The sequence below is a fragment of the Carlito syrichta genome, unplaced genomic scaffold (assembly GCF_000164805.1).
Source record: "Carlito syrichta isolate Samal-C Ts95f unplaced genomic scaffold, Tarsius_syrichta-2.0.1 Scaffold135612, whole genome shotgun sequence".
In the NCBI taxonomy this organism is placed as follows: domain Eukaryota; kingdom Metazoa; phylum Chordata; class Mammalia; order Primates; family Tarsiidae; genus Carlito; species Carlito syrichta.
The window spans coordinates 12,751-33,352 of record NW_007079708.1 but is presented as its reverse complement, the minus strand read 5'-3'; the positions used below and the strand labels follow the sequence as shown (position 1 = coordinate 33,352).

The 20,602-nt window shown below is 44.5% G+C and overlaps 1 protein-coding gene across 1 annotated transcript; it reads left to right on the top strand.

The window, feature by feature from the left end:
• Positions 1 to 1,737: 1,737 nt before the first annotated feature.
• On the top strand, positions 1,738 to 18,307 carry APOH (apolipoprotein H). Its single transcript, XM_008049445.1, has 8 exons — positions 1,738 to 1,861; positions 2,248 to 2,424; positions 4,625 to 4,721; positions 6,428 to 6,504; positions 9,226 to 9,414; positions 12,990 to 13,169; positions 15,511 to 15,708; positions 18,157 to 18,307. The coding sequence occupies exons 1-8, from the start codon at positions 1,798 to 1,800 to the stop codon at positions 18,210 to 18,212; spliced, it is 1,038 nt and encodes a 345-aa protein (XP_008047636.1). The 5' UTR covers positions 1,738 to 1,797; the 3' UTR covers positions 18,213 to 18,307.
• The last annotated feature ends 2,295 nt before the right edge of the window (positions 18,308 to 20,602 follow it).

Genomic DNA, 20,602 nt, shown 5'->3' with positions numbered 1-20,602 from the left:
AACTCGGCCTGTCTTAACTTCATTAGTTCGTCAATCAAGTAGAACCTGGGATTGATCCAACCAACAAGAATCTTCTTCCTTGGAAGGATGAAAGGGGAAGAACCACCGTCCTTTTAACATTTACATTTTATTTTACATTTGCATTACTTACATTCTTTTTCTCATCATGAGACGCAGTGTTCATTAGGGGCATAGTTTAGGAATCACTGCCTCGGTTGGGCTCAGGGGCTCAGTCTGTGATCCCAGCACTTTGAGAGGCCGATTTGCCTGAGCCTGTCGGTTTGAGACTCACCCTGGCAACTCGGCAAGACCTCGTCTCTCCAATAAATCAAAAAAATTAGCCAGGCGTGGTGGCGCACACCTGTAGTTCCAGCTACTTGGAAGGCTGAGGCAGAAGGATTGCGGGAGCCCAGCAGGTCGAGGCTGTGGTGGCCGGGAGCATGCCACTGCACTCCAGTCTGGGCGACAGAGTGAGACTCCAACTCAAAAAAAAAAAAAAAGAAAAAAGAGTCACTACCTGGCATGGAGATTCTCAGTCTGATGTGTCTCAAGGAACTTGAAACCTGTGCATGTAAACCAAGACTACCCAAATGAGAACAAGCATATTTATTCAGAGCTTGTGATAGCAAGGGAGCCACCATCATCACTCGTGTTTGGCAGAGACCGAAAGTCAGACGCAGGGGAGAGCAAACCTTACGAGAGAAAGACAGAAGGCACCAAGTTATGGGGAAGTTGCAGGGAGCCTACTGGAAGTGGGGCATCGTGCGATTGGTTGGAGAAACATGTCTGGATTTTTCTGGTTGGTCTTAAGTTGGGCCAATTGCTCCAGAGGCTGTGGTTTGGCTCCTAGACTGGTTGCCATGGACTCATGGGTCACAGTTCCATTTCCGTACTGGTCATCGTCCATTTGTGTTCAGTCTCTTATAGCAGATGGTGTGTAAGAGAACTGCATTATGAAGTGTAAGGAAGGTCTCCTCTGAACCCTCCCAGACAGCAGCATCAGTGTCGGCCCTTTCTCACCTCCTGCTCGACTTTTCTTCTTCAAGTCCCAACTTCCTTTTTTCCGATGTCTGGAACAGAATAGAAATTTGTCTAGACAGACCTGAGGCATACTGAGAACGGGTGGCAGAACGTTGTGTTGATTCCACACGAGTGAAGTCAGAGAATTCAAGGAGAGCGCTAAAGTCCTAACTGGAGCTACCAGGAGGGTCTTGTTGCTAACTGGAGAGACAAGGGGAATTGAGAAGAAATAGCTGTTTTGTGAGAGAAAGTGTTGAGCTCAGTTTTAGGGCATTAAAGTTGTAGGCTTCTCCTTGAAGGTATTCCAGCAATTCATTCATCTGGAAACTAGACAGCATTTCAGAGATGTGGGGAGTGAGACACTGGGGACAGATGACTGTCCCACGTTTGCCCAGGCTGTGGGTAGGGCAGGGGCTTCCACTTTCTGGTGCTCCATCTACAACACACACAAGATAGAAGACGGAAAGCAAGAGGTTCCAGCAATCCAGGAGTCACCAGGGTTCTGCCCGAAGCAGCAGTGAGCTGTTCTGTGCCTTTAACAAAGATACCACGAAGACTGAAATCGTCTCCCAGATTTCACAACAGGCCCACCAAAGGGAAGAGGAATGATTAAAGAATGTAGGCCTCAGAGTTCCTCTCGAACCATGACCTTGCATCTTCTGTTTACAGAGGTAGAAGTACACCCCCAGGAAGGTTAATGTATAAGCACTTTGATGCTTGCATCTCTCTTTTTAGTAGCGGAAACCACTCTGGTAGTGTCAGTGTGAGTCACCCACAATGATTTCTCCAGTGCTTGTCTTGTTCTCGGGTTTTCTCTGCCATGTTGCTATTGCAGGACGGAGTAAGTACTTTTTGCTTTTGAGAAAGTAATTAATATATCCTTCCCCCTCATATATGCCCAGGATCGGTAATGATGACCTAAAATTATCTTTAGAGTGGATGCTAGAGAGACTGGATAGATACCTCTTCCTTATTATTGACATACTAAAAGTTCCTTCATAATTGACCTAGCCAATTTAAGCCTCAGTGTACTGACCTGTGAAATGGGGGCAAATCTTTCAAATAGTTATTGAGAAGATTAGGTAAGATACTGTGTATGAAGTATTTAGTATGGAACTTAGTATATTTATTATTGGTAGCATTAAATACTTTTCATTTGCCTGCTAGTTAAACTTAAAAATGCAGATAGTGATTTCTGACCATCCTCTGCTTTGTGCTCCGTTTCAGCCTGTCCCAAGCCAGATGATTTGCCATTTTCCGTGGTTGTTCCATTAAAAGCATCCTATGACCCAGGGGAGCAGATCACATACTCCTGCAAGCCGGGCTACGTGTCCCGGGGAGGGATGAGGCGGTTCACCTGCCCACTCACGGGGATGTGGCCCATCAACACGCTGAAATGTACTCGTAAGTCAGCACCTTCTCTCCCGTTTGGATTCCGGGTGTTTTGGGGGGATAGCCTGCTTTCTGCTCAGAGTGCAGGAAGCCGGAGTGGCTGTAGGTCTGGGGGATTCTCTATGAGGGAAGAGAATGGGCCAGTCGGTGCTATTTGGAGAAGAGAAGATCATAGCCTGGAACCAGGGGGTTTAAGAAAGAGGCCTGGTGTGATAAAAGAAGAGGGAAACGCGACAGAATTTAAGAGAGGTGGGCATTCTCTGAATGTAAACTGGGCCGGGCATGGTGGCTCAGCCTGTAATCCCAGCACTTTGGGAGGCTGAGGCGAATGGATTGCCTGAGCCCGTGGGTTGGAGACCAGCCCGGGCAACTTGGCAAGACCTCGTCTCCACAATAAATCAAAAATTAGCTGGGTGTGGTAGTGTGCGCTTGTAGTTCTGGCGACTTGGAAGACTGAGGAAGAGGGATTGCCAGAGCCCAGCAGGTCGACACTGGGGTGGCCATGAGCATGCCACTGCACTCCAGCCTGGGCCATGGAGTGAGATTCCAACTAAAAAAAAAGTAAACTGATGCCAAAGAAACACTTGGAAAGACAGAATCTGGAGAAACATCACAGCTTAGACTTTGCCTCAAAATGAAAGCAGACAACAGTTACTGAAATGAATATGAGTTCCATCTAACTTATGTATATATATATATGATAATAAAATATAAATAAAGATATTAAATTAAATCAATAATGTCTTGCAAATTATGTCTTTCACTTTGACTTTGTTATAAGTTGTTGCTTTTATTTATTTCCCAGAACATAGTATTATGATATCCACCAGCATTATTTTTAATAGTCAGGTATTGAGCAACCAACCAGAATAAATTTCCAGCAATTTTTTTTTTTGAGCCTCACTCTGTCACCCAGACTGGAGTGCAGTTGTACAATCACGGATCACTGCAGCCTTGAGCTCCTGGGCTCAAGCAGTCCTCCTTCCTCAGGCTCCTGAGTCGCTGAAACTATAGTCATGCCACCATGCCAGACTAATTCATTTTTATTTTTTGTGGAGACAAGTTCTCACTGTGTTGCCCAGACTGGATTCCTAGCAATTATATGTAGAAGTTAAGCAGTAAAACCAGGCAAATGAATCTTCTGAGCTCTGGTTATATGGCCTTTGTCAAATTTATGCATGTTCTTATAAGTTGATTTTACTATACTTTTTTATTTAAAAAGGCTAAACGTAATTTTTAAAGAAAAGCGATTATAATATCATTAGGGTAAGTTTTTCTTTAAGTCAGACATAATTATGAAATATTAACAATTTCATTTTTGGGGTTATCTCTCCTGTGTATATTTTTGCATTGTTGCAGAATATGTACAATATTGTATTTTTCTATTTTCTTTCTTTTTCTTTTTTTTGAGTCGAATTCTCACTCTGTCGCCCAGGTTGGAGTGCAGTAGCACACTCACGGCCATCGCAGCTTCAACTTGCTGGGCTCAGGCAATCCTTTCACCTCAGTCTTCCAAGTAGCTGGAACTACAGGCGCACACTACCATGCCCAGCTAATTTTTTATTTACTGTGGAGACGAGGTCTTGTCAAGTTGCCTGGGCTGGTCTCGAACCTGTGGGTTCGGGCAATCCACTTACTTCGGCCTCCCAAAGTGCTGGGATTACAGACTGAGCCAGTGAGCCTGACCGTATTTTTCTATTTTCATCAGCATAACATAAAACTTGACTGTATCTTCATAGTCTTAATAATTCATATTCTAGCCGGGCTCGGTGACTCAGCCTGTAATTCCGCGCCTTTGGGAGGCCGAGGTGAGTGGATCGCCTGAGCCCGCGGGTTCGAGACCCGACCTGGGCAGCGAGACCTCATCTCTACAGTAAATCAAAAAATCAGCTGGGTGTGGTAGCACATGCCTGTAGTTCCAGCTACATGGAAGGCGGAGGCGGAAGGATCACCGGAGCCCAGCAGGTCGAGGCTGCGGTGGCCGGGAGCGGCCACTGCACTCCAGTCTGGGCGACAGAGTGAGACTCCAATTCAAAAACAAAAAAACAGTAATGATATAATGAACACCTTGGTGTATATATCATTTGTCTTAATTTTGAATTTTTTTCTAGAATAGTTACTAGAATCAAAGGATGGAAGTGAGTTTATATATTTTCATCTTAATGAAAAATTCCATAAACAGAAATTTACCTTTTTAATCTTTAAATTACAGCCAGAGTGTGTCCTTTCGCTGGAATCTTAGAAAATGGAGCAGTACGCTATACAACTTTTGAATATCCAAACACGATCAGTTTTGCTTGCAACACCGGGTAAGGACTTCCATGCAACTAAGAAGCTCATGTCTGTGTACATTTCTGTGCCCTTAAGCTAACCCTCAAGACTTTTATCTTTTATTTTTAGCCTTTTAGTTGGACTTGCTGAATACAAATAAATCTTAGTCCTGCTTTTGAAATATACTACAGTGGTGGTGAGGGTGGGGTAAGGAGTAGCAAATATAACAACTAATGAAATGTGAAGTCACCACTGCATCTAATTGTTTTTGCTCCCAATTAATTACTTATTTGAGGTGGTACATTGAAATGATTGAACTGAATTATATGATGGGGACCCCCCAAAAACCCAGATTTGTCTTTTGGAGGGTGGGCACCTTGTAGTACAGGCGTCCCTTACTAGGTAGGTGTTCTAGAAACCCATCAGCATCAGTGTACCAGCTAGTGTTATTGTGATAGGCTGCATTCGGCTTAGTAAATTCTTTTTTTGGAGATTCTTTCAATGCAATTGCTCATTTCATAATGGGTGATTTATGAGTGCACCTGTCCATGCTGTGCTTGATGTTCAACAGGTTTTGACCCCCAATGGCATGGCCCTGTGCCCCATCCTTTCCATTTACTCAACCTCACCCCAAGCAACTTTTAAAAATGGTTTTCCTGGATGAAAAAAGTCCTCAAAGGAAAACGTTCTGCTGATGTGGAGGAGGTGAAACAAAAATGTAGAAGCACTAAAAGTCATCCAAATGGATGAGTTCAAAAACTGTTTTGAGCAGTGGAAAAAAGTGTCTCAATAGGTGTATTGCATCAAGTGGAGAATACTTTGAAGGTGACTGAAGTTGAAACATGTAAGAATCAATACAAGATTTTTAATACATTAATTCTGGGCTTTTCTGTGTGTCTGCCCTCATAATTCCTTATTATCTCTGGACCAAATCTTGGCATAGGACTAAAATACTGTAGGAATAATTGGGTTTTAGTTATGAGGCTAAAACTTGATCGACCAAGCCTCTAGCCTCTAGACGAGAATTCAGCGGGGACAGCTGGGAGTGTGAGGACCTAGAGCATGCCTCATTTAATCCTCACATCGTGTGGTACAGCATCCTCAGGAAGAATACACTTATGCTGGACACGTGTCTCTTCTGCCTTATGAGCACAGTGATCTTGTCAATAGCATGTTGGCTGCACATATACGGCAAGGTTTTACTGGGGATTTTTGTTTGTGATCGGAAATTAGGAAACACTATGTGCGAATCAGAAATGTAGTCCTTTCATCTGAAACACCAATTACTGGTGTGGTAACAAATTACCTCGAAAAAAATTGACTTCAAGGACAGAATGTTCCATCTTCATTGGAAACAGACTCCATTGTTTTTACACATTTCTGTCAGTAGGCGTGGAGAAAGTGAATAGCAGAGATACTCCATTTGATTCATTTTTGTCATCCTGAAAAAGAAATGGATTTTGCTTTATGTAAGAAGCAGTTAATTTGACCTACTGGGTGCAGATGAGAGATTTAGAGGCTTGGCTTCTACACTCACCAGCTATGGAACCCTCCAGTAATTCACCTGCAGCATTGGCTGGGAGACTCCATGAGACCTGCTTGATGCTAAGATCCTAAGGAAAACATTGTCAGATGGGAGATAAGTCAGTGGCATTAATATGAGGCAATGCTCACTGGAGAAGACATTTGAAATGCCAACGATGGATTATCTTATTGCTTGATAGATTAAGTATTCCTTTTGCAGGTTTTATCTGAATGGAACGAATTCTGCCAAATGTACCGAGGAAGGGAAATGGAGTCCGGAGCTTCCTGTCTGCACTCGTAAGTCTGTAGGTCCCATTACAGGGAGGGTGACCAGTTGATTTGCTCAGAACATTCCTGGTTTTAGCACCGAAATTCTCACATCTGGAAACTCCTCAGATCCAGCTTAATGATCTGGTTGGTGATCCTTATGGGGAACACGCATCCTGATATCCTGCTCTGAAAGATGCAACGACCGCTTTGGAATGACAGAAGGGAAGCATTTTACTGATGAACAAGTTTTTCATCCTGCATCTGATAGTAGTTGCTCCAACCAAGCCAGTAATGACAGGGTTCGTTGACTCCAATGTGCTCGTGGTGCTCTATCAGGGACTTGGATATATGTGGCATTGGTCTCTCATAGACCATCACCATTTGACTAGGAGAATTTTTTTTTTTTTTGAGTTGGAGTCTGTCGCCCAGACTGGAGTGCAGCAGCCGCTCCCGGCCACCGCAGCCTCAACCTGCTGGGCTCCGGCAATTCTTCCGCCTCAGCCTTCCAAGTAGCTGGAACTGCAGGCGTGCGCTACCACGCCCGGCTGATTTTTTGATTTATTGTAGAGATGGGGTCTCGCCAAGTTGCCCAGGCGGGTCTCGAACCCGCGGGCTCAGGCAATCCACTCACCTCAGCCTCCCAAAGGTGCAGGATTACAGGCTGAGCCATTGAGCCCGGCTTGACTAGGAGAATTTCTGCAGACAGTGAGATTAAACATCCTCCACTCTGGAATCTCATTCATTCATGCATTCATCTATCAGGTGCTCAGTAAACATGAACTGAAGATCTAGTATTGCTAGACCCTGTTCTCAGCAGTGAAGTTGCAAGGCCCAAGGAGACCAACTGCTTTGCCTTGAGGGAATAAGCCTAGTGATGCCTTCACAGTGCGCCAAGAGTCCATCAAAGGGCCCTGCCTCCTAGGAGTTGATCGTGATACCTCCCAAAGCACTGACAGTTTTTCAGGTGACCCTCAGCCAAGCAGTCGGAGTCATCTCTGGGTTTTGCTTATGTAGGGAGGGGCGTTCTTATGTTCCCTGACTTGTGATTTATACAAGTCCAATCTTTAACCAGAAGGCCCAGACATTACAATACTAGTTATGGTTTTTCAACATTTCGTCAAGTTCTGTACTTAGCAAAAGCAAGTGGAAAGTAAAGCCATTTCAAAAAAATGTTAAAGAAAAACGAACACCAAAAAAGTTGTTTTATTTTGTGTTGTGTTGAATTTTTGTGGAGATGAGGTCTCACCATGTTGGTTTGGACTCAAGCAATGCTCCTGCCTCAGCCTCCCAAAGTACTAAGATTATAGGCATGAACCAGCACACCCGACCCCTAAAAAAGTTTTTTAAGGATAAATTATAAACTTTTTTACTCCGCAGCAAGAATCACCATGATTCCCATAGTTTTCCTTTTAAGCAGGTTTATACCAGTTATGTAAGTTCACTTTTTTTTTTTTTTTTTTTAAGAGAGAGGTTCTTGCTCTCTGGAGTGGCATAATTATCGTTCACTGTAACCTTAAACTCCTGAGCCTAAGTGATCCTCACACTTCAACCTTCCAAGCAACTGAGATTGCAGGCTAACGCCACTATATCCTGCTAACTTTTAACTTTTTTTAGAGGTGGTGTCTCACTATGTTGCCCAGACCAGTCTTAAACTCCAGCCTTAAGTGATCTTTCTGTCTCAGCTTCCCAAAATGTTGAGATTACATGTGTCCAATTGTACATTCACTTTTTAAAAGTTGTAAGTGGAAGGCTTTAATTTAATTTAAATGAGTGTTTCCCATACTTTAATGTACATATGAATCATCTGGGCATCTTGTTAAAATGTGGATTGTGACTCACATATCTGTGTTGAGGTCTGAGCTTCTGTGTTTCCAACAAGCTCCTTGGCGATACCCATGATGCTGGTCCCTGGACCACATTTAAGCAGCCAGGGTCTGAGTAATACAAGTTAAATTGCATTTTGGTCTGTGGCATTTCTAGTATGTTAGCGTAGCTTTCCCTGAACTTGTTGGAGCTGTATATTTCACCAGACAGGACTACAGACCACACCACCTCTCTGGGTTCTTGAAGCCACTTGCATAAGCTCCATACATACAGAGTCCAAAAGCAGGAGGTGTCCAACAGGAACAAACCAACTGAACGAGTAACAGAACTCAGATTCATCAACACCTATGCACTGAGTTGCTGTTGCCAGTCATTATTTCAGGATGGTCCACCAGCAAAGTCCTCCACCAACTCTGCCTTTCAGAATCATCTTCCAAGGTAAGGTAGCATTGGTAGCATGGATTTTTTTCTTTCTTTTTTTGAGTTGGCATCTCACTCAGTGGCACGCTCACGGCCACTGCAGCCTCAGCCTGTTGGGCTCAGGCAACCCTTCAGCCTCAGCCTTCCAAGTAGCTGGAGCTACAGACACATGCCACTACACCTGGCTAGTTTTCTGTGATTTATTGTAGAGAGGAGGTCTCACCAAGTTGCCCAGGGGAGCACAGATTTTATGGAAACCTGATCATTGTGATGTTGTAAGTGGCCAGACAGGTTTACTTCATTTTTTTAGTTTTTTGACTGGTTTGGACATCAGATTTTAGGGTTGTGTTTTCTTATTTGTCATCCACAATTTCTTTTTATCCTTACATTTGGCCAAATTTTGCATTTTCTCAAGTTCATCCTTGTTTTTTTAATCCTTCTGGAAAGAGTATATTTAAGAGCCTCAACTGTTTTCATAGAAATGATAGTTTGTTCTTTTTCCAGCGGTAACCTGTCCTCCACCACCTTTGCCTAAGTTTGCAACACTGAGTGTTTATAAGCCGTCAGCTGGAAACAACTCTCTTTATCGGGACACAGCAGTTTTTGAATGTTTGCCACTCTATGTGATGTTTGGAAATGACACAGTTACCTGCACATCACATGGAAATTGGACTGAACTACCAGAATGCAGGGGTAAGTGCGATAAGACAAAATAATTACAGTAGTGTAGAATCCCATTTTTGAAAAGTATTGAACATTCCACCCATTGTGAGTATTTCCAATTACCTCATTCAACAATCACTTATTGAGCATCCCCCATGTGCCAGGCAGTGTGTTCGGCATTGGGGGTGCTGGATGAATGAGGCTGGCTTCTGACTCAAGGGAATGATACATAATGCAGTGAACTGTCCAGAGCTGCCTGGGAAGGCTTCCCGAGGCAGTACCCCTTGGAATGGGTCTTGGAGGAATTGAGAACGAGGAGCAGGTGTGCCACATAGGTACAGCACGTGCAAAGCCAGGGAGGCACAGAAGGATTGGCATCCATGGACAGCAGAGTATTGCAGTGACGGTGGTGAAGAGAAACCTGGATTAAACTGGGGAGTCTTTGGCTGGGCGCGGTGACTCATGCCTATAATTTCAGCACTTTGGGAGGCCGAGGTGAGAGGATTGCCTGAGCCCATGAGATTGAGACCAGCCTGGGCAACTCGGCAAGACCTCATTTCTACAATAAATCAAAAAATTAGCTGGACATGGTGGCATGTGCCTGTAGTTCCAGCTACTCGGAAGGCTAAGGCTGAAAGATCACCTGAGCCCAGTAGGTTGAGGCAGTGAGCATGCCACTGCCCTCCAGCCTGGGCGACAGAGTGAGACTCCAACTCAAAAAAATAAAAAATAAATAAATAAACGGGGAGTCCTAGGAGACGAGGGTGAAACTGGGCTGTAGCTCAATTGTTACAGGATTTTACAATCTTTACCTTAATTTAAGAATCACAGAAATTATGAAAATTCTCCCTCTGTCATTACAATCTTTAAAGTTGTCAGCTGCATAACAAGTAGACAAATGATAGTTTGTCATGTGCACAGGGTTATTCTAAGGGCAATTCATTTCTCTAATGGTAGATAATACAGGTAACGACAAGAGTAACTGGTACCTTTTTGGGCATTCAACTATGGGCCAGGGGCTGATCTCCTGCTACAGACATTTAATCTGACTTAACTCCCCCAAGTCCCAAGCAGTAGGTTCTTTTGTTTTTCAACTTTTCACCTGAATGTATACGCTGTTAGTATGTTGTGACATTTTTTCTCTCCATTTCTCCATAGACAGATCATTTTTTTTCCTGAATCATCTGAAAATAAGTTGCATATGTCATGACACTCACAAGTACATCGGCATGACTGTACTAACCACAAAGACGTTCCATATTATCATCGCCTCCAAGCCATTTAATGTTTTACGTTATTAACAATAATAACCTAAATTATGATAGCATAAGCAATTAATGCATAATATTATGCAACATTTATTTCAAATGCAAGTTTTTCCAATTGACCCAGAAGTATCCTTTTTTTTTTTTGAGTCAGAGTCTCACCGACTCATGCTCACAGCCATTGCAACCTCTACCTGCTGGGTTCAGGTTTCCAAGTAGCTGGACCTACAGGCATGTGTCACCACACCTGGCTAGTTTTTCTTGATTTTATTGTAGAGATGAGGTTTTGCCAAGTTGCCCAGTCTGGTCTCGAATCCCAGGGCTGAGACAATCCTCTTGCTTCTACCTCCCAAAGTGCTGGGATTACAAGCGTGAGCTGCTGTGCCTGGCTCAGAAGTATCCTTTATACATGTGTTTTGTCTTATGCAGGATCTAATCTAGAATGACATCTTTTATTTAGTTGTCATGTCTTTTTAGTCATCTTTAATTAAGAGTAATCCCATTCTTTTTTGTTGTGTTTCGTTGACATTTTTGAAAAGTATATGCTGGTTGTCTTGTAGAATGTTCCATAATCTGAACTTGGTTTGTTATTTACTCACAATTAGATTCAAATTGAATGGTCTTGCTTAGAATACATTCTGCCACATCAGGAGGCCTGTAGTGTCAGCTGGATCCATCATTGGTCATGCTTAGTTTGATCCCTTGGTCAGGTGGGGTGTGCTAAATCACCTCCTGGTAAGGTGTCTCTTTTTCATTGGCGTTAGTAAGCAGGCTGTGGGTGATACTTTGAAGCCATATGAATGTCCATGCTCAGCAGCCAATGTAGAATCCACTGATGATCCTCAATGCCATCAGTTATGACATTGGTGGCTGCAAAATGGTGACTTTCAATTCCATCTTTCATTCTATATTTATTCGCTGACTTTCCTCTGTAGAGAAGGACTTTCCCTCCACCCACAATGTTTTGGTATTATCCTGGACTCCTGGGTTCTTCTTTATTCAATGTGTGGCAGAGCCAAAATCGAGCCAAGCAGTCTGCCTCTGGGGTTTGTAGGCTTAATGACTTCCCTGGACGACCTCCCAAGGACATTGTGCTCCTGACTCTAGCCATCCCTCCTTGTGCTGTAGCAGGTAAAGATGCGGGTTGGAGCTTCACCATTGAGGATCACAAGGCGACCAGCCAGCAGCACCATTTTTCTCTGAGATACCTCATGCTGGCTTCTTATATACTCTGACAACAACAATTGCAATTAGGTTTACTATTTTAAAGTCAAATAACAGTATGCTAAGTGTGCATGGGGTGGTGCAGTCTTTGTGATTTAATTTCATGGTGTGTTGACTGAAAGAAATACACTTTATTTCCTTTCTTTCAAATTCACCATCATAGACCAGGCAGAGTGACTCATGCCTGTAATCCCTGCACCAAAGAAGGCTGAGACTGGGAAGGATTGCTTGAGCCAAGGTGTTTGACACCAGCCTGGGACACATAGTGAGACCTAAAGGCTACAAAAAAATAAAAATAGAAACTGTGAACATTGTGATTGCAAATTGTTAGTTATTTGTCTTTTCTCTTTTTTTCTCTGTCTTTTAATTTTTATTTAAAATTGTGGTGTACAATTCAGGGCTAGGTATACAAATATTCACTGTGCAGTTACCCTTATCGATGAGGTATGTCCCCGCCTCCTCAGGCAGATATCCACTACTGTCAATCTCAACTCCTCACCCCCCAGGTGTAAGCCACTGCATCCAGCTTTCTATCGAGTTCCTTTTCCTACATAGTTTTGTCTCTGAGCAGCATGGACCTATTCGTAGTTGCCTTAAGAAAAATAAATTTTCTTTTGCAAAATAAAAAATAAAAATACATTGGTTGGGCATGGTGGCACATGCTTGTAGTCCCAGCTACTTCGGAAGCTGAGGGAGAGGACTGCCTGGACTCAGGAGGTTGAGGCTGCGGTGAGCTGTGATCATGCCATCGCACTCCAGCCTGGGTGACAGAGTAAGACCCCCAACTCAAAAAAACAAGAAAACAAAAAAAGGAAATCTCCATTTTAGACTGTGTGGAGATAAATAACGCCTTAATGGTTATAAATGAGAGCCCGAATAACTTAGTAGATGACCATTAATTTACTTTCAAAGTGCTGTTTTTTCCTTAATATCCATGATCCCATGAGTATAAGGGAAGGGTGACAGAATTAAGCACAAGGTACCTGGAGATGGCATTCGAGTCACAGAATACCTAGTGATTTAATGATGTGATGCTGACAAGAGTGTAACCATTCTTTAACTATCAGACAGCGCTACTATTTGTTACTAATTTGTCTTACTGAATGAAATTTTTAGAAGTAAAATGCCCATTTCCATCAAGACCAGACAATGGATTTGTGAACTATCCGGCAAAACAAGCACTTTATTACAAGGATAAAGCCACGTACGGTTGCCATGATGCCTACACCTTGGATGGCCCAGAAGAGGTCGAATGCACCAAACTGGGTAACTGGTCTGCCACACCAAGTTGTAAAGGTATGGAAATACCGTCAAGGTCCTGCAAAGTTTCTCAGTTTACCCAGCGGGGGACTTCTACTTGCCACTTTCTTGTTCTAATCACTTCCCACTTGTTGTTCAGACGTGCTTCACAACGATGGGCACGTGAAAGACTTTAGAACTCATGTGTGCATGGGGGAGTCTCATGCTTAGGAAGCTTGCTTGATATAAACTGTATGCATGGATAATATGGTGGAAGATCACGTGGGCTTCTCACATCTCCTAAGTCTTTACCTAAGAGCCTCATATTTGTGCTCTGTCTAGCCAAGGTCCTTCTCATTGCAAAAACCGACTGCACATTCAAGCTCATTCAAGGAAATGGGGGATCATTATGAAAAGGCAACAGGCAGTCACGTGGGCACTGAAGACGAGGACATGAAATGCAGCTGGCTCTCCTGAGAACAGAACTAAGAGTCAGGAACTAGGGTTGCTCTTTCCATGCCCTAATGGGGTCTCCTGTTTCTGTGTCTCTCTGCTTCCTCCTCTTGAACATGGTTTGATCTACACTAGGACCTCTCAGCTAAAGGATTCAAATCACCAATGGCATCTTTGGGCAAAGAATTGCAAGCTACCATTATGGCTCTGCTCAGGTTGCTCTGGGCTGGATGGTTTGAGCAGAAAGAGGAAATTTGGCACAGTGGGCACCATGACAAGTAAGCATTTTAGGAGGGGGTCCCTTAGAAGCAGGACCTGAGACAGAGATTCGGGTGCAGAGGATGTATTCAGTGAGTGTCTCGGAGGAGAGACTGAGGCGGTTGGATAGGTCAGAGTGCTGATCCTCAAAGTCCACCGTGCATCAGCATCACCTGGAGGGCTGGTCTCCACACAAAACTTTTGGGCCCTCTCGGAGTTTCTGGTTCGGTAGAACTGGGACGGGACTGACGATCTCTATCAAGTTCCCAGGTGATGCTAATGCTGCTGATCCAGGGACTGTATTTTGAACAAGGGTGTGATCTCAGTGAGAGTGCAGCATCAGTTTGGTCCCACTGGGAGCTCTGAAGCATGAGTTTTACCCTGCACTGAATCCCACCAAGAGACAAGAGGACCTGCTCTTAAAGATCCCCTTGTAAGTCAGTCACTGGCTATGAACTGTTCCCTTCCCTGATGCCAAGATGGCATGGGGTTAGTTTGCATAATCTCCTGGGAGAGGTGGCTCTTCTGTGGCTGAAGACAATTTTTCAGAGAAAGGAGCATCTGTGAGCTGTTAGGTGACACTCACACTGGCTGCTGATGGATGCACTTGCTTAATAATGGGGAGCTGGGTGGGCAGTGCAAGCTTACATGAAATGGCAACATCTGGCAAAAGTTTTTTTTTTTTTTTTTTATGAGCTAGAGTCTCACTCTGTCGCCCAGGCTGGAGTGCAATGGCACTCTCACGGTCACCCCAGCATCCATCTGCCGGGCTCTGGTGATCCTTCCTCCTCAGCCCCAAGTAGCTGGAACTACAGGCATGCACTACCATGCCTGGATAATTTTTTTTATTTACTGTGGAGATGAGGTCTCGCCAAGTTGCCCAGGCTGGTTTCGAACCCTCAGGCTCAGGTAGTCCACTCATCTCGGCCTCTCAAAGTGCTGGTATTACAGGCCAGAAGTTCTTTTTCACTGAAGCTGGGGAACTGATGCTGCTGTTCTGAACTCCTGATATGGATACCGTTAGGGAAGAAAAGACCATCTTGGAAGTCTGGAGTCCCAGCTACTTGGGAGGCTGAGGCGGGAGGGTCTCCTGAGCATAGAAGGTCGAGGCTGTGGTGAGCTGTGATCGTGTCACCGCAACCAGCATGGATGACAGAGTGGGACAGCAACTCAAAAAAAAGAAAAAGAAAAAAGGGCCAGGCGTGGTAGTTCAAGCCTCTCATTCCAGCACCTTGGGAGGTGGAGGGAGGTGAGAGGATTGCCTGAGCCCAGGGGCTCAAGGCCAGCCTGAGCAACATGGCAAGACCTCGTCTCTACAACAAATAAAAAAATTAGTCGGTCATGGGGGCACAAGTCTGTGGTTCCAGCTACTTGGAAGACTGAGGTGGATCACCTGAGCTCAGAAGGTCGCGAATGGGAGACAGAGTGAGATTCCTACTCAAAAAAAGAAAAAAAAAAAGAAAAAAGAAAAAACAATTACCATCTTAGACTGTGTGGAGATGAAATTCGCAATCAATAGCACCATATGGTTCTACTGCAGAGAACTGCTATTAGCAATCATATCAGCATTACTTACTAGTACACTCTTGGAAACATAGGTGTGCTCATCCACTGCTTCAAAAGCTACGCTCTTTAAGAGAGATTTACTGAATTCTTAAGTCTTGACTATATATGTTCTCTCTTTCAGCATCTTGTAAAGTTTCTGTTAAAAAAGCCACTGTAATATACCAAGGAGAGCGAGTCAAGATTCAGGAAAAATTTAAGAATGGAATGCTGCATGGTGATAAAGTTTCTTTCTTCTGCAAAAACAAGGAAAAGAAATGTAGCTATACAGAGGATGCGCAGTGCATAGATGGCACCCTTGAAGTCCCCACATGCTTCAAGGGTAAGTTGACTGTGGAGTGTTTAGATAGGACACCTGTCTGCTGCTCTCCACAATCAGAATGTTTGCTATATGATGACTGTCAGAAACTATCAGTTTGGCCACTGGAGTTTTCAAAATGGATGTGGCAGGGAGAAACCACCAGATGGAGCAGTGAACTGCTGACGGTGTCTCCACTTTCATGTTTCTTTCCAACTCTTTCCTTAAAACTCGGGGTTGTGGGTTCATTCAATGAAGGTTGAGGTGAATTATGTCGTCTTGAATAATTCCAAGTGAAGTTTGAAAAATAATGCGGACCCAAACATTGAGTAATAAAAATACCACCTTTTGGTTCCAAATCATAAAGGACTTACCGCAAATTACAAAGCTGCTCACGGCAATGGTAATTGGTCTATAGATCTTCTAACATTTCCCTCCTCCTTCAGCAATCCCTAGAGTTTGAAAAGTATCCATTCGTGCCAAGTATACATTAGAGCAAAATGCTTTAAGGTAGATGATACTATGTTTGTGTGAGAAAAAGAAGTGTGTGATGGCCAGCATTTGGAGAAAGAAAGACTCTACTAACCGCTCAAGGTTTCAGGTTTAGGGTTTAAATGTCTCTGTTGCTAGGAAGGAAGAGCCAGCTGGAGACTGAAGCTACGGGTGGTTCTGGGTTCAGAAATGCCCCCCAAACACTGACAGCCCCGTATCAGCAGCTGGAGAGGAGAGTCAGCAGAAGGTAGAGCCAAGGAGAGATGGGTCTGAGAAGTGTCCAGCTAGAAGGATAGAAGGGAAAGATAACTGACTAAATATGCCCACCTCAGCCAGACACGGTTGTTCACACCTGTAATCCCAGCACTTTGGAAGGCCAAGGCAGGAGACTCACTTGAGCCCAGGAGTTCAAGACCAGTCTGGGCAACGTAACAAGACCTAATCTCTACAAAATTTTTTTTTTTAAATTAGCAGGCTATGGTGGTATTCACCTGTAGTCCCAGAGGCTAAGGTGAAAGGATTGTCTGAGCTCAGGAAGTCAAGGCTGTGGTGAGCTATGATTGTACCACTGCACTTCAGCCTGGGTGACACAAAGAGGCAAGAAAAACAAACAAACCCATCTCATGGGCTTGGTTTGACTATTAGAAATACTATGCATGTGGCCGGGTGCCGTGGCTCATGCCTATAATCCCAGCACTTTGGGAAGCAGAGGTGAGAGGATTGCCTGAGCCCACGGGTTCGAGACCAGCCTGAGCAACTTGGCAACACCTCATGTCTACCATAAATCAAAAAATTAGCTGGGGATGGTGGCACGTGCTCGTAGTTCCAGCCACTTGGGAGGCTGAGGCGGAAGGATTGCCTGAGTCCAGCAGGTCGAGGCTGTAGTGGCCATGAGTGTGCCACTGCACTCCAGCCTGGGCGACGAGTGAGACTCCAACTCAAAAGAAAGAAAGAAATACGATGCATGACATGGAGTTAGTGCTCACCCGATGACGTCATCATTTTAACTGCAAATAGTTAGAAACGGAGAGAATAAAGTGTTATTGCTTAAGAGATAGCAGAACCCTGGTGAGAAGTTAAGTACAAAAATTGACAAAGCTTAGTATGAACCATTAGGAAAAATATTAGAAGAGAATAATTTTTTAAAAATTCAGCCTGCCTGCAGTGGCTCATACCTGTAATCCCGGCACTTTGGGAGGCAGAGTGGGGCAGTGCGGATCACTTGAGCCCAGGAGTTCAAGAGCAGCCTGGGCAACATAGCAAGACTTCACCTCTACAAAAAAGTCAAGAAATTAGCTGGGCATGGTGGCACATGCCTGTCATCCCAGCTACTCAGGAGGCTGAGGTGTTGGAGGCTGTAGTGAGCTATGATTGTGCCACTGCACTTCAGCCTGGGCAGGAGTAAGACCCCTGACTCAAAAAAAGGGAAAAAAAAATCAGAGCTTTGTTGATGTACTTCTTCAAGCTTTTTTCCCTGAAGGTTTCCAGACAGATGCAGGAGGACTGTTGTTGCATTGGAGAATAGATAAAAGGTGGATGTCACTTTGTTCCTCCCCCTTTTTTTTTGAGTTGGAGTCTCACTCGGTCGCCCAGACTGGAGTGCAGTGGCCGCTCCCGGTCACCACAGCCTTGACCTGCTGGGCTCCAGCGATCCTTCCACCTCCGCCTTCCGAGCAGCCGGAATTACAGGCATGCGCTACCACACCTGGCTGATTTTTTGATTTATTGTAGAGATGAGGTCTCGCTGCCCAGGGGGTCTCGAACCCGCAGGCTCAGGCAAACTTTGTTCCCTTTTAATCTCGACAGTAAGACTTACCTAGAACCTTTTATTTTCTCTCCTAGAAACGAGACTTATCATTGCCCTGATGTTTTCTTAAGCCTCACACTAAGTGGTGTCATTCGTATAATTCAATGTATTCCATACATTTCTAAGATGTGTTTGATTGTTTCTCTTAGGATGTTTCTCTTTTTCCCCCACAGAACACAGTTCTTTGGCTTTCTGGAAAACCGATGCCTGGGATGTGAAGCCATGCTAAAGTGATTTTCAGATTAAAAATTCAGTGTCATTTTGTATCTTGTTTGTTGAAGGAACCTAATGGAAGTGGAAAAATAAAGCTACCAAATGTATTGCTTCCACCATTGTGGCGTTACTCCTCAAGGGCGCTTACTTTTAATTATGCTAACTGGTCAGGCTCAATGGCTTGCACCTATGATCCCAGCACTCAGGAAGGCCGAGGTAAGAGGATTGCCTGAGCCCATGGGTTTGAGACCAGCCTGGGCAACTTGGCAAGACCTCATCTCCACAATAAATTAAAAACAAAATTTAGCCAGCCATGGTGGCACATACCTGTAGTTCCAGCTACCTGGAGGGCTAGGTATCACCTGAGTCTTCAGCCTTGCGGAAGGATCACCTGAGCCCAGCAGGTCAAGGCTGTGGTGGCCATGGGCATGCTACTGCACTCCAGCCTGGGTGATGGAGTGAGACTCCAACTCAAAAAAAAAAACAACATGTTACTTGGGTTAAAAAGTGCGGATATTTGAACCATCATCATTTCATGGCTGTGAGATTAAAAGTGTAAACTACTAGGTGGGTAACTCAGCTCCCCTCTGCCTAATACTACCCTCAAGCACTCTCACCTGAAACACCTGCAGTACAGTATTTTTCATAGAATGGTCTACAGACTCTCACGTCAGTATTACCTGTTTATTTATTATAAAGAAAAAAATACTGGGTCTCAGAATGGCCCAGAATGGCCCAGGAATCTGCATGTATGACAAAGTTCCCATATCGATCCCGTGCATCCTCAAGTTTGAGAAACATCATCGCCATCCTGGCCGGGTGCGGTGGCTCACGCCTATAATCCCAGCACTTTGGGAGGACAAGGTGAGAGGATTGCCTGAGCCCACGGGTTTGAGACCATCCTGGGCAACTTGGCAAGACCTCATCTCTACAATAAATTTTTTAAAAAATTAGCTGGGTGTGGTGGCGTGTGCCTGTAGTTCCAGCTACTTGGATACTTGGAAGGCCGAGGCAGAAGGATCACCTAAGCCCAGCAGGTTGAGGCTGTGGTGGCCATGAGTTGCTACTGCACTGCAGCCTGGGTGACAAAGTGAGACTCCGCCTCAAAAAAGAAAGAAAGAAAGAAACAAACAAACAAAAAAGCATCGCCACCCAGAAATAAACATGAACTCCCAGGTCAGCAGAACTGGATCTGCATCCTTGATGTTAGGCTGACATGAGGCCCAAAGCCTTTCCAACCCACCAAGATCACAGGGTCTATCGCATTGCTCCTTTGCATCTCTTCAACTCCCTCCCTTGCCCCTTGCTCCTTTGGTAGAACTTGCTGGCCACACTCACCCCAGGCCTTCCCCATGCCTGCCCCTAAGTAACTGAATGTTGTGGGATGAAACCAAAAAACTCATCTCCATGCCAGAAAGTCACACTTGAAAATCATCAACACATGCTTTATACAGGCCCTGGCTCAGCCCAGCCATGCCATCCTATTTCTCTGGTTTGTTCATTCCCTTGCTCTCCAAAGCGGCTGTTTCTCTTCTCAGTCTTCCCCAAGCCACCTTCCTTCTCTTCACTCTCAGCTGATAACCTTTCTCCATATTTCACTGAGAAATTAGGAACGATCCTTCTTTATCTTTGCACTCCCATATCCAGCAGTCTACCAGTGTCTGTGCCATGGACTCGGCCTTCTACTGGGTTACGACGGTTGGACTCTAGGATTCCAGCCAAGAAGAAGCCCTCCCCTTCCGCAGTGGGTTCTATCTTCTCTCTGCTACTTAAGGACTTTGCTCCTCCAATTTGTGTTCATCTATTTTAATTTTTTTCCCATTTTATTGGCACATTTCTGTCAGCATACAAGTATATAGTAATATCACCCATTTTTAAAACTCTCTTGCTACAGTACCTCTTTCTCCAGCTACTAACCCAATCTTTTTAGACCTAGAGTTATTTGCCTTGGTCGTCTGTGCTATGTGCTACCCTTCACTACTCTGCAAATCTGTGTTCTTCATAGATATGTCCTCACCAGTGTGTCTTTCTCAGGACTGGACCCAATTCCATGTGGTGGGGCTGGATCTCTTCTCCAAGATACTTTCCACTCCTCCTCCTTTGACAAAATTCAGTGGTTCCTCTCCCTGCTACTGTCATTCAAAATCTCCCAATTCCCAATTCCCTTTATTTACTTAAAAAACATTTTACCAGCCAGGCTCGGTGGCTCAGCCTGTAATCCTGTGCCTTTGGGAGGCTGAGGTGAGTAGATTGCCTGAGCCCGTAGGTTCGAGACCCGCCTGGGCAGGCGAGACCTCCTCTTTACAATAAATCAAAAAATTAGCCGGGCGTGGTAGCCCACGCCTATAATTCCGGCTACTCGGAAGGCTGAGGCGAAAGGATCGCTGGAGCCCAGCAGGTTGAGGC

Bases quoted from the DNA above. Each gene is read 5' to 3' on its own strand.
- APOH (XM_008049445.1), top strand. From the start codon at position 1,798: ATGATTTCTCCAGTGCTTGTCTTGTTCTCGGGTTTTCTCTGCCATGTT. The intron at 1,862-2,247 runs GTAAGTACTTTT...GCTCCGTTTCAG, and splicing joins TGTTGCTATTGCAGGACGGA to CCTGTCCCAAGCCAGATGAT. The intron at 4,722-6,427 runs GTAAGGACTTCC...TTCCTTTTGCAG, and splicing joins AGTTTTGCTTGCAACACCGG to GTTTTATCTGAATGGAACGA.